Source organism: Rhinopithecus roxellana, chromosome 3, assembly GCF_007565055.1.
Source record: "Rhinopithecus roxellana isolate Shanxi Qingling chromosome 3, ASM756505v1, whole genome shotgun sequence".
Lineage (NCBI taxonomy): Eukaryota > Metazoa > Chordata > Mammalia > Primates > Cercopithecidae > Rhinopithecus > Rhinopithecus roxellana.
The window spans coordinates 74770661-74788515 of NC_044551.1; the positions used below are offsets into that span (position 1 = coordinate 74770661).

At 36.3% G+C, this 17855-nt stretch overlaps 1 protein-coding gene across 2 annotated transcripts in view; it reads left to right on the forward strand.

The window, feature by feature from the left end:
- Positions 1-17483, forward strand: part of GIN1 (gypsy retrotransposon integrase 1) — a 32172-nt gene extending 14689 nt beyond the window's left edge. For both annotated transcript variants that reach the window (XM_010372113.2, XM_030927250.1), the window contains exons 4-8: positions 684-989; positions 7405-7596; positions 7696-7872; positions 8352-8637; positions 17124-17483. In XM_010372113.2, the coding sequence (XP_010370415.1) occupies positions 684-989; positions 7405-7596; positions 7696-7872; positions 8352-8637; positions 17124-17398 (1236 nt within the window). In that variant the 3' untranslated portion in view covers positions 17399-17483. The remainder of the gene's footprint in view (positions 1-683; positions 990-7404; positions 7597-7695; positions 7873-8351; positions 8638-17123) is intronic.
- Positions 17484-17855: the final 372 nt, after the last annotated feature.

Consider the following 17855-nt stretch of genomic DNA (forward strand, 5'->3'; position numbering starts at 1 on the left):
TATATTTCAGTAAATATGGTTAGAATAGATTCATGAATAGACTTCTTAACTTGATAACTTTAGGAGGAAACATTTTGTGCATATAGAAATTATTGTAAACTTACATACTGATTTTAAATTATAGGAAACTTGTTTTAAGATCTTTTAAAGTATTTAATAAATATGTATTCAATATGAACCAGATTTATGTTTCATGTGAATAAGACCCAATAAGATGGTCATTTAGTCATATAGTCTTCCTTCAGTATACGCAAGAGATTGGTTCCAGCACTACACTCATGTAACCAAATCTACTCATACCGAAGTCTATCAGTCGGTCCTGTGAAACTCGCATATACAAGAAGTCAGCTTTCTGCATCCTTGAGTTTCTCATCCCTCCCTACCAATACTCTACCTTTTATTTGTGTTTAGTTAAAAAAAAAAAGCCATGTATAAGCTGACCTTCTCAGTCCAAACCCATGTTGTTAGAGGGTCAGCTGTAGTGGCAACTACAGTTGTTTGTTGTTGTTTTGTTTGTTGTTCTAAATAGATTTAATCCAGTGATTCTCAGTCCAGAAGTTTCTTCTTCAAAACATAAAGTATACCTACTAACCATTTTAAAATTCAGATTTATAAGACTGCTTTTATATTGTGTAGAGTGTTAACATTTGTATGTATTTTCTTTATTGTGTGCCTGTTTGTAGGTATATGCTTGTCAGCATTGCCAAGTGGCAAAAAATACAGTTATTGTAGCACCGAAACAGCACCTTCTCAAGGTGGAAAATCCATGGAGTTTAGTTACTGTTGATCTGATGGGACCTTTTCATACAAGCAACAGAAGTCATGTATATGCTATAATCATGACAGATTTGTTCACCAAATGGGTTGTGATTTTGCCTCTATGTGATGTTTCAGCATCAGAAGTTTCTAAAGCTATTATCAATATATTTTTCTTATATGGACCTCCTCAGAAAATAATAATGGACCAAAGAGATGAATTCATTCAACAGGTAAGACAAATAAACTACTTAGGTCTGGGAGCATATCTTACTCCTTTTCAGTGTCCAGAACCAGTGCCCTCTGCATTATATTACAGAGTGCTTAATAAATTCAGATAAATTGCTGTAGGTATAGAGGTATGATATTAAATACTACAAGGATAATTGTACTAGAAATTAGGAGATTAAGATTTTAATACTTACTGTGGGTTATTGTAAACCTATCTTCAGATATCCTCAAATTAAAATGAGGAGGTTGGACCAAATAATCTTTATTTACTTCTAGATTAAAAACCCATGATTGATTGGGCCTGGTGGCTTACGCATATAATCCCAACACTTTAGGAGGCTGAGGTGGGTGGATCACTTGAACTCAGGAGTTCAAGACCACCCTGGGCAACAGGGCAAAACCCTATCTCTACAAAAAATACAAAAATTAGCTGGGCGTGGTGGTAGGAGCCTGTAATCACAGCTACTTAGGAGGCTGAGGCAGGAGAATCGCTTGAACCCGGGAAGTAGAAGTTGCAGTGAGCCGAGATCGCACCATTGCACTCCAGCCTGAGCGACAGAGAGACTCCATGTCAAAAAGAAAAACAAAAAGTTAGCCAGGTGTGGTGGCATGCACCTGTGGTCCCAGCTACTCGGGAGGCTGAGATAGGAGGATCACTTGAGCCTGGGAGGCGGAGGTTGCAATGAACTGAGATTGTGTCACTGCACTTCAACCTGGGCAACAGAGTAAGACCTTGTCTCAAATAATAATAATAATAATAATAATAATAGTAAATAATAAATAATAATATTATGATTGACAGGTAAAGGGAGACTTAAATAAATGGAAAGATACATTATGTTCATGAATAAGACTATTCAGTATTGAAAGGTACTTTTTCCCTTGTCCTGGCCTTTTCCCAGTTAAATTAACCTGAAAGGATAAACAGGGGAGAATATATATGAAAACTTTTTATAAGAAATATAATAAGTGCTAGACTTAAGGCATATGTTAAAACTTTTTGTAATTGACAGGGTACGTGTTTAAGAAAAATCAGAAATAGCCAGACTTGGTTCAAAGTATCTTTGATGGCTCAGTCCAAAAGAAATATCTAAAGTTATATTTATTAAGTAGATAGGACATATCATGGCACCCCAGGATTATTCCCAGTTTTCATAATTCTCTAGGAGGACTCAGCATATAGTCATGTTCATGGCTAAGATTTATTTAGCAAAGAGAAAAGACACATTGGGAGAACCAGGTACAAGTTTCCAAGATCTCCTTCCCCAGTAGAGTTACATAGGACGTGTTTAATTCCTTTAGCAGAGTTGTGACAACACAGGGAAGCTCACTAGAGGCTCAGTGCCTAGGGTTTTTATTGGGGGCTGATCACATAGGCACCTTCTACCTGGCATGTACAAAAATTTCAGACTCTCAGAAGGAAAGATTGTGTTTGGTCTTATAACCAAAACCTAAGCTCCTAGACATTAGCCAAGGTGCAACCTTGTAAGCAGGCCTTTCAAAGAATAGCAGTCACAGATCTGCTGTGTTAATATGTTAAAGTTAACTGTCAGGTTAACTCTTCTTCACAGGTCCATCCAAACAACTTAATAAGTATTTATGTTGTAACCACTTAGTAGCAATTTAAAATACTCATAAATTGAAAGAAAATATATTTTTGTTTCATTCTTTTTTTTTGAGACAGGGTCTCATTCTGTCACCCAGCCTGGAGAGCTGTGGCACTGTCTTGGCTCAATGCAACCTCCGCTTTCCAGACTCAAGTGATCCTGCCACCTTAGCCTCCCAGCTAATTTTTGTACCTTTTTTCTTTTAGAGACAGGTTTCACCATGTTGCCCAGGCTGGTTTCGAACTCCTGAACTCACATGATCCACCTGCCTTGACCTCCCAGAGTGCTGGAATTACTGGTCTGAGCCACCGCACCCACCCCTTTCATTTCATTCTTAACCATAATTACTTGCTAATGGGTAATGTGTACCTGTTGACCACTGCTTACCTTCTCAGACCTTGGAATCATATTGTACACTGCCACCCTCATTTCCTGTTTCACACTGATTTTTACATAGTAACTACTTTTTATCACAGCATTTGATGAAGAAAACAGTTCTGTAAAGATGTGATGTCATCAAATGAATTGTAACCTGATCTAATGTTGAAACTGAGCTGCCTTAAACTGGTAGTTTTCATGGTGTCCAACAGATGTTAAGGGGCAACTTGGCACAAAGTTTGGTAACAGTGCTTTAAATGATAAAGCTAGTGTCACAAATGTGTCTAGTAGAGGAGGAACATGTAATTAATTAACAGGTAACAATTTGCTAATTGTTTAAAATTATTTCTGTAATATGATTTTAGAATCCAATACCAAAAGAATTTTCAGGTAAATTAAAGAATTTTGATTTTTAAAGTAGAAACAGAAAAAAATGTATTTGACTTTTAATCTCTAGAAATGGAGGTCGCATTCTAAACCTAGGAACAGTGGTATAAACTTCAATGGAAAAAGATTAAATTTGGCTGCATAATAATAGGAGATTTATGTGGTCATTTTGTAAATGAAGGAAAGGTAGTCTTGCCTGCCTTGATTGACATAGCAGTGTTCTGTGCAGTGCAGTACGTAAGGCAATCCAGTCTGGGGGAAGACTATTGGAACTTCTATTTATATTTTTTAAATCCAAAATATAAGAAATTAAGCTTTATTAATAATGTATACAGATTGATAATAGCATCCTGACTCAATCAACAAGACAGCTATGTCACACATACTATGTGAAGGTATCCTGAAAGAAAAGTGAGAATCCACATGTTTCCTCACTCATACTTTTGCTTTCAGCAGTTGAATGAAAATATGGATATCATCTAGCATTCACCACACTACTCACAAAATGGCCAGGGAGCTTAGATTTTTGCAGTGAAAGCAGATAATACTAAAAGACAAACACCCATCAACCACAAGAAAATGATAGTGCTAGCACGTCTACGTAACTTCCAGCTCTTAGTTAGGCACATCAATGAGATGAATACAAATATTAGCTATAGTAGTCTTCATTTATCTGCAGTTTTACTTTCTGAGGTTTCAGTTCCTATAGTAAACTGCAGTCCAAAAATATTAAATACAAAATTCCAGAAATAAACTATTTATATTTTTTTAATTGCACACCATTCTGCATGTAGTGATGAAATCTCATGCTGTCCTACTCTGTCCAAATGAGACGTGAATCATCCCTTTGTCTAGCATATCCTCATTGTATATGCTACTCCCTCCCCATCATTACTCACCTTGTAGCTATCTTGGTTATCAGATCAAATGTCATGGTTAGTAGTGTTTGTATCCAAGTTACCCTTATTTTACTTAAGAACAGCCCCAAAGTGCAAGAGTAGTGATGTTGGCATATTGTCAGTCATCCTATTTTGTTTTTAGTTGTTAATCTCTTACTGTGCCTAATTTATAAGTTAATCTCTATCATAAGTGTGTATGTATAGGGGAAAACATAGTATAGATAGGGTATGGTACTATCTGCAGTATCAAACATTCACTAGGGGCCTTGGAACATATTCTCTGAAGATAAAGGGAGACTACAGTTATCACATCTGATAGGAAATTAGCCATCAAAATTCAAAATTATTGAGAATACTCTTTGAAATATTGGTTCACTTCCACTTTTATTAATGAAGAGCCTTACCCTAAGTTAATATAATGTTTGAGGGTATTTGCTAATGATAATATGAAGCCATTATAATTAGCTAGCAGTCATCTGGTAACCAAACCACGACTTGGAAAATGTTACTAAAGGTAACAATAGGGCCAAGTGTGGCTCATACCTCAGCTTTTTGGGAGGCTGAGGTGAGAGGATAACTTGAGAACATGGGTTCAAGACCAGCCCATGCAATATAGCAAGACTCCATCTCTACAAAAAAAAAAAAAAAATTAATTAGCTGGACGTGATGTTGCACACCCATAGTCCCAGCAACTCAGGAGGCTAAGGTGTAAGGATTGCTTAAGGCCAGGAGGTCAAGGCTGTAGTGAGCTATGATTGTACCACTGCATTCCAGTTTGGGTAACAGTGAGACCCTGTCTCGAAAAAAAAAAAGTAATAATAGGCTGTGCTTGGTGGCTCATGCTTGTTGTAATCCTACCAGGCAGATTGCTTGAGCCTAGGAGTTTAAGACTAGCCTAAGCAACATGGCGAAATGCCATCTCTACAATATTACACAAAGTATAACGATGATAGTACAGAATGAACTCTTTTGTCAGCAAATACTGAAACAGAAAACACTGCTAAAGATTATAACATAATACACAATGTGGGAGGTTTATTGTATAGTCGAATAAAAATACAGATGTTTCTAACAGCTTAGCTTAGAGTATTTGCTAAATTGTTCCAATAAAATGCACAAAGAACTTTTTGTAAACCTCTGAAGGAAAGAGAATAAACATATTCAGTAGGAAAATTAATTTTTTAAAAATGTCTTACAGAAAACTAGAATTGTAAGAACTGACGGAATATCTGGTTTGATGGTTGGGGGGCTGATAGGGTAAGGATGTCAAGATACCATTTCACAAATGGATTCCCTGGATCATTTCTAGGCAACCTTTTGAAACAAAGAAGTTAAAGCCTTTTTCAAGGGTCATTTAAAACCATTGATCAAGACTCAAGTTGAAGCTGACCCAAATGACACCTATTCTCTGGGATTTGTTTCTAATTACTTTTGAATTAAAAATAGGCATCCTGAATTAGTATGTATATCAGCTAGAAAGTGTATTCAATCCGAGTAACAGACTGTCTTTCCCTATCCCAATATAATAATATGTATTATATATATTATCCCAATATATATTGGGAGTGATTGATAGTCACTCCTATTGTATTCACAATATGGCTGCCAGAGCACATGCCACAATGCCTACATTTCAGTCAGAAAGAAGGGAGAGAGTATTGGGCAAACAAAACTAGTACCAGCTGAGTTTGCCTAACAACTTTTACTTATACCTTTTTGGCTAGAATTATGTCACATGACCACCCCTACCTGCAAGGAGGTTTGGGACATGTAGTTTTCTTTTTGTTGCTTTCTGCTCTTGTATTAACTTTGCCTATTTAGTTATTCTGATACTACTGGTCTGAAATACTCTTTTTTAAAAAGACAAATTTATGAGCCAAAGGTTTACTCAACTAAAAATAATAAGGAAAAAAAAGTCTGAAGGGTGAGGTAGGAAAAAAATATTATTTTATATTTAACAGGCTTACTGTTACAAGTTTTGTAAACTCATTTTGGGTTCTTTTAAGCGCTACACATAGTAACACCAATAATAGTAGTTAAAAGTTATAAAATGCTTATTATTGCCAATATCTGTTTTACATGCTTTTTAAACGTTAACTTACGACCTAGTGGGTTGTTTTTGAGACACTGTCTGCTGAATTAAAAAGTTACTTGAGGGCTGGATGCAGTGGCTCATGCCTATAACCTCAAAACTTTGAAAGGCTGAGGTAGGTGGATTGCTTGAGTCCAGGAGTTTGAGACCAGCCTGGGCAACATGGTGAAACTCCATCTGTACAAAATATTTAAAAATTAGCTGGGCATGGTGACACATGCCTGTAGTCCAAGCTGCTAGGCAGGCTGAGGTGAGAGGATTGCTTGAGTCCAGGTGGTGGAAGATGCCCTCCAGCCTGTGTGACAGAGCAAGACCCTGTCTCCCACTGCCTACCCCCACAAAAAGAGAAAAAAATTAAAGTTAGTGTTAAGTTCTGTTCTCCCGTTTCCTTGTTGTATGTGTGTGTTTGGCAAGGCACTTAATCTCTCAAAGCTTCAGCATCTTACCTTTAAAATGAAATTAATAATACCTCAAAAACTTGTTGTAAGGTTTAATGACAATAATGTAAAGTGTCTAGTGTGATGACCAGCATGTAGTAAAGACTCATTAAATGGTAACCACTATTTTATACATGAAATTTTACATATTTTATGTATGTTTTCATATAGAATGTTATGGTCAACAAAAAAGCAAGATTCAGCCAGGCACAGTGGCTCACACCTGTAATCCCAGCACTTTGGGAGGCCAAGGCAGGTGCATCACAAGGTCAGGAGTTCAAGACTAGCCTGGCCAATATGGTGAAACCCCGTCTCTACTAAAAATAACGAAAATTAGCCGGGCGTGGTGGCGCGTGCCTGTAGTCCCAGCTACTTAGGAGGCTGAGGCAGAAGAATCGCTTGAACCTGGGAGGCAGAGGTTGTAGTGAGCTGAGATTGCGCCACTGCACTCCAGGCTGGGCGACTGAGCGAGACTCCATCTCAAATAATAACAATAATAATAATAATAATAAAAATAAATAAAACGCAAGATTCTAATTCTTTTGAAGCTTTTTTAAGTCAGTGGAAAAATACAACGCAAATTTTAAAAAGCCAGCTTTGTTTTATATATTTTTCAGATCAACATTGAACTGTACAGATTGTTTGGCATAAAGCAAATTGTAATTTCTCACACCTCTGGAACTGTTAGTCCAGTGGAAAGTACACCTAGCACAATCAAAGCATTTCTCTCCAAACACTGTGCTGACCACCCAAACAACTGGGATGATCACCTATCAGCTGTTTCATTTGCCTTCAATGTAACTCACTTGGTACGTGCCTTTTTATAATTCTGTACTTCTGAGTTATGACTATTTATTGGCCAGATAAATGTTTTATTATAAAATTGACATTTATTTTCTTTAAAATAGGAACCTACTAAAAATACACCATATTTTCAAATGTTTAGTCGAAATCCTTATATGCCTGAGACTTCAGATAGTCTTCATGATGTGGATGGTGATAGTACAAGTATGTTTGCCAAAATTCTAGATGCAATTAAAGAAGCTGATGAAATAATGGAGAATAAGACAACTTCACTGGGCCAGGTGATCTATTCAATAGAAAAACTGTAATCTAAAACTTTATAAAGTTATATTTATTTTTTCAATTTCAGCATATACCTGTGTGCATGTACACAGACACGCATAAACACTTGCCATAATTTTTTATCCATCAGATTTTTATTGTCTTGATTAAATAGTTTACTAACTATGACATGCTGAGAGGCAATAATGAGAAAGCTATGGATTTTGGAATCAAGAGAGCTGGATTCAAATCTTTAGTCTTAACTGCTTTAGAGTTGTTTGACTTTGGCAAATTCCTTACCTGTCTTAGTTTACCTTCTATATAAAGTAGGGGTTAATAATACTGACTTGGAAATGTTGTTTTAAGAATTAAATATAATTCATGCCTACCTTTTAGTAGCATTTCAAGTAACCATTTTGTTGTAATATTCTCATTGTCTGCACTTACCTTCAAGATATTATAGCTCTTCCATCTCTTCTTTTTCTTTTTACACTTGTAGATGGAGAACAACAATTTGGATGAACTAAATAAAAGCAAGATCATCGTTAAAAAGAAACCCAAACAATTAAATCCATTTCATTTAAAAGTGGGTCATGAAGTTTTAAGACAAAGGAAAAATTGGTGGAAGGATGGTCGTTTTCAGTCTGAATGGGTTGGTCCTTGTGTCATAGACTATATTACAGAAAGTGGATGTGCTGTCCTGAGAGACAATACTGGGGTTAGACTGAAAAGACCTATCAAAATGTCCCACCTTAAGCCCTACATAAGAGAATCCAGTGAACAAGGTAAATATCTGTCACTTCTCTACATTTTTATTGCTTTCGGTAAGGAGAAAAGTTAAAAATAACAGAAACCTTTCTCCCCTCTTATGTTATGTTTTCCTGTCTTCATAAAATTTGTTAGCTATCCCAGGTAGTCTGTTTTATTACATTGTCTCTTCTGGAGCTGTCAGGCCTGTGAGATTTTTTTTTTATTTTTTATTTATTTATTTATTTATTTATTTATTTATTTATTTATTTTTGAGAGGGCGTTTCCCTCTTTTTGCCCAAGCTGGAGTGCAGTGGCACGATCTCGGCTCACTGCAACCTCCGCCTCCCAGGTTCAAGCAGTTCTCCTGCCTCAGCCTCCGAGTAGCTGGGATTACAGATGCGTGCCACCATGCCCGGCTCATTTTTTGTATTTTTAGTAGAAACGGGATTTCGCCATGTTAGCCAGGCTGGTCTTCAACTCCTGATCTCAGGTGATTCACCCACCTTGACCTCCTAAAGTGCTTGGATTACAGGTAGGAACCAGGGCACTCAGGCATTTTTATTTTTTATTTCTAGTATGTTTTTCATAGTTTATGTGGGAGATACTGAACTTGTTTTCCTCTGAAGGAAAGATAACATCTTAACGTCATCTCTATTTTTGCTTTCTCAATGTGTTTTTTTAATTTTTTATTTTTTTATTTTTTTAGACAGAGTCTCACTCTGTCCCCCAGGCTGGAGTATGGTCATGCAATCTCAGCTCTCTGCAACCTCTGCTTCCTGGGTTCAAGCAATTCTCGTGCCTCAGCCTCCCGAGTAGCTGGGATTATAGGCACATGCCACCATGCCCAGCTAATTTTTTGTATTTTTGGTAGAGATGAGGTTTCACCATGTTGGCCAGGCTGGTTTTTAACTCTTGGCCTCAAGTGATTTGCCTGCCTCGGCCTCCCAAAGTGCTGGGATTGCGTGCATGTGCCATTGCACCTGGCCTCACAAATATTCTGTTAGTCACTTCGTGCCTCTTTTTGGTGTGAAAAACAGCACCTATGATCATTAATGCGAGAAGCAAACATACTGTCCAGAATCCAGTTGTGAGATAAGTATTTGGGTACTTTAAAAATGCCATTAATTTTTAATATTGCTTTGTAGTTAGTTAGGTCATGGTTGGGGGCCAGGTGTGGGTGCGAAGTAGGGTATCCTCAGAATGCTATAAGGTGCTGTAAGAAGAGGTGATAGCACTCTATAAACAAGTTATACTTGCCCCTAAATTTGACTGGTTCTGAACAGTCAAGATATCCTGTTCTCTGTAACTCTTTCTTTCATAGCCTAGTTAAGTGATGTTTTTGCCATGGCTTTTAGATTATGTTCCCCACTTTATCAAGGCTTTTATTTTGTCCTAATGCATCTGCTTCCTAGAGCTTCTCTGAGGTGGATAACTGAGAGGGAGTTATTGGGTAACTTAGCCAGATGAAGCATTAATGTTATTTGGATATAAGTAACATTTAATGGAAAATATATTTATAACAATATAAACAAGTTGTATGACAGGCTTTAGCAAATATTAATAACAAAAAGAGTAACAACAACAAATAACCTACACTTACCCTGTGCCTTTTCTTAAGATGTAAAACCCTTGTGTGCTGCTTAGTAATGATAGCTCAACTCTGCTTCTAATCTGGGGTACAACTCTCATGTTAAAACCTCTTAGTACCTTCCCTTCTTGTGACAGACCCAGTTGTTTAGTCAGTAAACTTATCTTGAACTAAGTTCTAATCCTGAAAACTCAAAGTGCTTTCATTCTCTTTGTTAGAAGATAAAAGCTTGCATTGTTTGTGCCTCTTCTCAGTTCTGAGTTACCTTTAATGATCTCTCTCTTCTGCAAGTTAAGTAGGGAAAAAAAGGTTATACAAGTACATGTTGTTCTGTCTTCTTTAGCATGGTTTTCCCCTTAATCTTTGACATTCATGATTTGCTCACTTCTAATGTGTTAACCTTCTTTAATACGAAATTTACATTTAAAATTCTGCTAAACTAGGATCCCTCAACATTTTGTAATTTGTTTTTGTGAAAAGAGTTTCTCAGAAAAGAAGTCAAATATTGTGCTTCTTCTGAACGTTTCAGAACTCAGTATTTAAGAACTCATCTTCTCTGTTTAAGAACAGTCTCTAAACAGAGGCGGTATAATATTTGCCTCATACTTGAATTCTTTGCACAAGTTTCTTCCAGTAATATAAGGATAAGTAACATTGCAATATGACTACTGGTGTATGCATAAGGAACTTAAGACTAATAGATGAATCTGTTTTAGTTTTTCTTGTTAACCAAAGGAACTACTGATCTGGTCATCCTAGAATCTGGTTCTTATTACTTGATCCTTTTTTTACATTTTTCTCATTTGTAGAAATTCAAAGTGTGATTTCTGCCATCTTTTTCCTCAATATTACATATTTTCTTGAAAATCTTTTCCATGATTTTCTTGAAAATCACCTCACAAATTGATTGTAAAGAGTCCTTGAGCTGAATTAAAGCAAACAGAATGATTTTGAATAATCACTGAAATTTTTATTTGACATAAGTTTTGGCATGCTATAGCCAAAAGAACTATAAATTTATTTTTCCACATTTGTCATTGCTGCTCTTTGCTAGGCTTGAAATTTCATAGCTGTATTAAAGACTGACTGTCTAAAGTAGATATACTTCTGTTGCCAACTTCTTATCCATTCTTATCTAGAACTAAATGTAGAGTGAGCACATTGAGTACTAGTTATATAATATTTGTCATTGCTATTTTAAGCAGGCCTGTTTGTTTTTTTGTGTAGTTCATTGCCAAGTGCTTTCTCAGACTATTTGGACAAGAAATCTTAAAATACCGTAGTGTCTTTTTGTAATCATAATGCTCCTCTTTGAAAGGAAAAATAATCTGACATAGATTTTGCATAGTTTTGAATTTATTTTGTTTGTGATATATTTGGGTCTGCCTCACCCAAGGTTTTAGCCTGATTTCCCTTCACAGTTGAAAGCCCCATTTGTGAAATGATTTTCATTATTATGTAAGTTTCTTCTTGTTGCCGTAACAAATTACTACAGATTTAATGGCTTTAAAACAACACGTTTATTATCTTACAATTCTGAAGGTTAGAAGTTCAACATAGATCTTACTGGGCTAAAATCAAGGTATTGGCAGTGTTGTGTTCCTATCTGGACGCTCTAGAAAAGAATCCATTTTCTTGTCTTTTCCAGCTTCTAGAGGTTACCTTCATTTCTTGGCTTGTGGTCCCTCTATCTTCAAAGCCAACAATAGTGGGTTGAGTTTCTCTTACATCACCTTACTCCAACCTCCTCTTCTGCCTCCCTCTTCTGTATTTGAGGACCCTTGACCTTTGGCCTGCCCAAAAAGTCCAGGATTATCACCCTGTTTTACGGTCATCTGATTAGCAACCTTAATTCCATCGCTACCTAAATTCTCCTTCGCCATGTAAGGTTACATATTCACAGGATCCAAGGAGTAGTATGTTGACATCTTTAGGGGTCTATTATGCTGCCTACCACAATTATGATCTGCATTCATGAAACAAAACAAAGCATAGTCTCTATAGTATCAAGTCCATGATCTTGACATTATTATTAATATAGTTTATGCAGAGAGCCTTTCTTTGGCCTCTTAGTTAATATCATTTTTTTCTTTCTTTCTCTCTCTTTTTTTTTTTTTATGAGACAGGTTCTTACATGGTTGCCCATGCTAGAGTGCAACTGCACAATAATAGCTCACTGCAGCCTTGACTTCCTGGGCTCAAGCAATCTTCCCACATCAGCCTACCAAGTAGCTTGGAATACATGCATGCATCACCATGCCTGGCTGATTTTTTTATTTTTTATAGAGACAGGGTCTTACTATGTTGCCCAGGTTGGTCTCAAACTTCTGGGCTCAAGCAGTCCTCCCACCTAGACCTCCCAGAGTGTTGGAATTACAGGTGTGAGCCATTGTGCCCAGTCCAGTTATATAATTTCTAAACCAACAGTTATTCAGTTCTCTGTTGACAGTATTAGTTATTATAATGACAGTGATGCAGTATCAAGTTATAGTTATTATTTTGTCTTGGGAAAGGATATACTAGTATGGCAGCACATTCTAATAGTTTGAGGATTGTCAGACCATATATAGGAGTAGTTTAGTCACTTCTCTTTAAAATAAGAAAAGTAGTCTGAAACCTTTATCTTTTTTTTCTGATTGAAGAAATAAATTAATCCAAATCAGACTTTTTTGAAGCTGTAATTTTTATTTATTTTTCTCCTTAGGGAAATTTAAAAATTAATTTTTTAATCTATTATTTTTACTCCTTAAAACAACATTAAGGCTGGGCGCAATGGCTCATGCCTGTAATCCCAGCATTTTGAGAGGCCGAGGTGGGATTGCCTGAGCTCAGGAGTTCGAGACCAGCCTGGGCAATATAGTAAAACCCCGTCCGTACAAAAAAATACAAAAATTAGCTGGGCATGGTGATACGCACCTTTAATCTTAGCTACTTAGGGGGCTGAGGCAGAGGATCACTTGAGCCTGGGAGACTGAGCTGCAGTGAGCCAAGATTGTACCACCACTGCACTCCAGCCTGAGTGACAAAGTGAGACCCCCATCTTTTTTTTTTCTGAGACGGAGTTCAACTCTTGTTGCCCAGGCTGGAGTGCAGTGGTGCGATCTTGGCTCACTGCAACCTCTGCCTCCTGGGTTCAAGCGATTCTCCTGCCTCGGCCTCCTGAGTAGCTGGTATTACAGGCACCCACCACCACACCCAGCTAATATTTGTATTTTTAGTAGGGACGGGGTTTACCCATGTTGGCCAGCCTGGTCTTGAACTCCTGACCTCAGGTGATCCGCCTGCCTTGGCCTCCTAAAGTGCTGGGATTACAGGCATGAGCCACGACGCCTGGCTGAGGCCCCATCTCTTAAAAAAAAAAAAAAAAAAAAAAAACAAAAAAAAACCCTACAATAAAAATGAGTATCAAAACTGCTGATTAACACCTTCCTGAAATATCTTGAAAAGATTTTAATTTCAAAGAAACTAAAGACTTACTCATTCAGTCTTGTCAAAACTGTGATGATGCTTTCATCAAACAGATGTCATAATCATAACTAAATTAATAGAATGAGAAAAAAATACTTAGTGAAATGTATTACGTAATGTAACTGACTAGAAAAGATCTTTAATATGATATGTTTGTTTACTCCCCACCTCTGTGTTTTGAGGGCAAAAAGTTTAATCATGTTCTTTTCTATATCCCTCACTCAGGATTGTTTTAGATTAGTGTTGTCCAACAGATGAATAATAATACAAGAGCTATGTAATTTAAAATTTTCTAGTAGCCACATTTTGAAAAGTATAGAAATAAGTGAAAATAACCTTAATAATATATTTTATATAGCCCAGTGTATCCAAAATATTATTTGTTCAACATGTAAGGCCTCAAGAGTCTCTTTTCTGATTATCTTTATTGAAATTAAAGAGCATTTCTCTTACCTCCAGTAGATTTAGACCATAGTAGGAGTTGAAACATATTTAACCTTGCAAATGAATGAGAAATTTTTTTCTAAACAAGCAGGCCTTTGACATATTCAGAGTAGTTTTCTATTGTGTATAAAGTGATTTATGTAGAATTTGCTGAGTGTAGTCCTTGTTCTCTACAGTTTTATTACAAAAAGTTACTTTAAAGATTAATTTTTTTACAAGAAAAAGTGTGTGTGTGTGTGTGTGTCTTATTTTACTTACATACAAAAGCTCTCCTCTTAAAATCAAGTGAGGTTGTTAATGTCCATTTGTTTCTAACCAGTGTAACTAGGAGGTACTCAAGTTCAAGGTCTCTGAATCCATTTCAGCAAATTAAAATGATAATTTCTAAGAGCTTTACATCTAGGCGTATTTTTTCCCTATTGACATATGTTTACTAGACATATTTTTCTAAAATAGTCCTACTTCATCTGTATGGAAAAACTTTTACAGACAGAAAACCTCCCAGTTAATCCTCTGAAAGAGTCTTTGGACATTTCTTAAATGCCTATGGTATCTGCCATCACTGATAACTTTGCAGGAGTGTACAGGCCTTGAACCTATGGAATTCTCCATGACTTAGTAGAAAATTTCATCAGCAACACTTTTACCCTACCTAACCTTTTAAAGTTCTCTTATAAACTACTTCCTAGCCTTTTCTAGTATTAACAGTAGGGTAGTTGCAAACTTTGATGTTAAACCTCTAGCAACATACTCTGAAAGTGTTTCAATTTTATTGATCATGTTTTCTTCCCTCTTGCTGCTATTGGGTATAGCACATCTCATGTGTTGCATAATTTTTTGTTGTTATTGAGAGAGAGTCTCGCTCTGTCGCCTAGGCTGGAGTGCAGTGGTGCGATCTCACCTTACTGCCATCTCCACCTCCTGGGTTCAAGCGATTCACCTAAGCCTCCCGAGTAACTGGGTTTACAGGCACATGCCACCATGCCTGTTTTTGTATTTTTAGTAGAGACGGGGTTTCGCCGTGTTAGCCAGGTTGGTCTCTAACTCCTGACCTCAAGTGATCTGCCCACATCGGCTTCCCAAAGTGCTGGGATTACAGGCATGAGCCACTGCCCAGCTGCATGATTTTTTTTTTTTTTTTTTTTTTTTTTTGTCTTTCAGAATTATGGGCAGAATAAATGACCATATGAGCCCAAGCCCACTTATGCCATCTTTTGGTAGAGAGAATAGCTTTGTGTGATCTATTAAAGTTTGTAAATTGAAAGTTGTTAAATGCATGAACTTCTGGGGTTGAAATAGGTTCAGTGAGCTATTTGTAATAATGTTATGAGGATGAGTAGAGTAGGATTGATTTTCAAAAATACTGGCAAATTCATCTGTTCTGAGACACTTAATATACTAGCAAACTCATCTGTTCTGAGACATTGGTCTCTAATCTAAACAGGCATTTAATCTTCCTTTCGCTTTTTTGATCTTAAAATTTGAGAGCTCCTTAACCCATTAACATCTTCAGGAGACCAACCTAGGCAACACAATTAGCCAGGCATGGCGCCATGTGCCTATAGTCTCAGCTACTCGGGAGGCTGAGGTGAGAGGATCACTTGAGCCCAGAAGGTCAACGATGCAGTGAGCTGTGATCATGCCATTGCACTCCAGCCTTGGTGACAGAGCAAGACCATGAATGAATGAATGAATGAATGATAAGTAAATAAAGATAAATATATCTATATCTATATTCTGATGTTTTGGGGGAACATTTAGAAAGAGAAGGCAGGGGTCCAGGAAGTTAATCAGCTTTGGTAAAAGAGTTTCTTATAGTAATGAATTGAAATACCAGATAGGGAGTAATCCTTTTATACATATTAGTCTGTATATAGAAGATTTGCCATCAGTTTAACATTCATTTTAAATATTTTTTTCTTGATGATGATGATATATTTTCTCAACGTACAATAAAAGACTGACAAGGAAGACTCCCTGTCAGCACTTCAGTATGGCTTAGGTAGGCCTCAAAAGTTCCTAAGAATTTTGGTATCAAATTAGATTTAAATAAGCTAAGCTTTTTACACTACTCCATTGCAGCCTACTTTCTTACACATTATCACATAAGCCTGAGTTGGCATGTTGTTTTTAACTTCATACTGTAACAATTTGATATTATTTTTCCGATATGGGTTTTATAAAGATTGGAAAATTATGTTAAGTTGTAAATGCAAGGATTTAATGATTATATTTGTTAAAATAATTTTATGACCCTATTAATTCACCCAGAAATGCTCTACAGAAGCATATTAAGGATAACATTATCAAAAATAGTTTTATTATTTATTTATTTATTTTTTTGAGATAGGGTCTTAGTCTGTCACCCATACTAGAGTGCAGTGGTGCCATCATGGCTCACTGCAACCTCAATCTCCCAGGCTCAAGTGATCCTTCCACCTCAGCCTCCTAAGTAGCTAGGACCACAGACACCCTCAACCACACCTTGCTATTTTTTTTGTATTTTTTGTAGAGACGAGTGTTTTTTGTTGTTGTTGTTGTTGTTGTTGTTGTTGTTGTTGTTGTTGTTGTTTTTTCCTGCCGTGTTGGCCAGGCTGATCTTGAACTCCTGGGTTTAAGCAATCCACTGGCTTTGGCTTTGCAGTGCTAAGATTACAGGCGTCAGGCACTGTGCACAGCCTTATAATTTTATGTTTAATCTATACCATAATTCTCACTCCTATCCCGTGTTCCCCATACATACATATCTACCAAAGACAGGTCGAGGGAATAGAAAAATGGCAGTTTTAAAATCCTTGACCTTTCCTGCATTTTTTATGTATGAACTGTCAAATGTATATGTCATTTTTTTTTTATTATTTGACATTCATATTTATTTAGTGGACCATAGAACTCCCTAGAAGTTAATCTTGATAGTTAATTTTTATTACCTGGGATTTTATTCATCACTTAAAATTGTTTAATTAAAAAATATGCTTAATTATAATTCTAAAAGTCAAATTATGATTTTTCTTCTTTCAGAAAGTCTTTATCTCTTGCAAGGATCAGTAGTGGCAGATCATGACTACACTGGATTACCTGAAATTCCGGTTGGAGCATATCAAGCAAATATTCTGGTGGAAGATGCAACTATTGGTATAGTTGATAATGAATTACTGACATCAAGCAAGGATCGTGAACTATTAGAATATAGAAATACGAAAATCTCTCCATTGATAGACGATCATAGTACTCTTGAAAAGCAGACTTTCAGTCTGTTGGACTCTTCAAACCAGGTTCTTGAATACTTAAGTTAGTAAATACCAAAATTTATTTAAAGTGCTTGTTTAGAATGTATAAATTCTTAATGATATTCATTAAAAAAGTTGTATAGAAGAAGTATCTTGACACATTCTTAATGACTAATTTCTGAAGGTTTATTTTATAGTTATTATCTAAAATTGTGCCACATTTGAATATCAATATACATATATATGAAGGCAAAGGAACATGTAATATATAGAATTCACTTCTTCTTCTAAAAAGAGAACAGGCAAAGCACCCCTACTTCTTAGGAAATAAATTCCAGCCCAAATCTCTCAAACCTTTGTATGGTTTTGGTACCGTTTCTCAGTTTTAAATTTTCTGAAATTCTCTACCTTTTAAACAGTAAGTTTGAACTACCTTGAGTGGAATTTATAAATATTGAATCAACTGTAACAGTGAATGAAATGAAGCTGCTTTCTGTTTCATTAGAACTTCTAAAAACAAGAT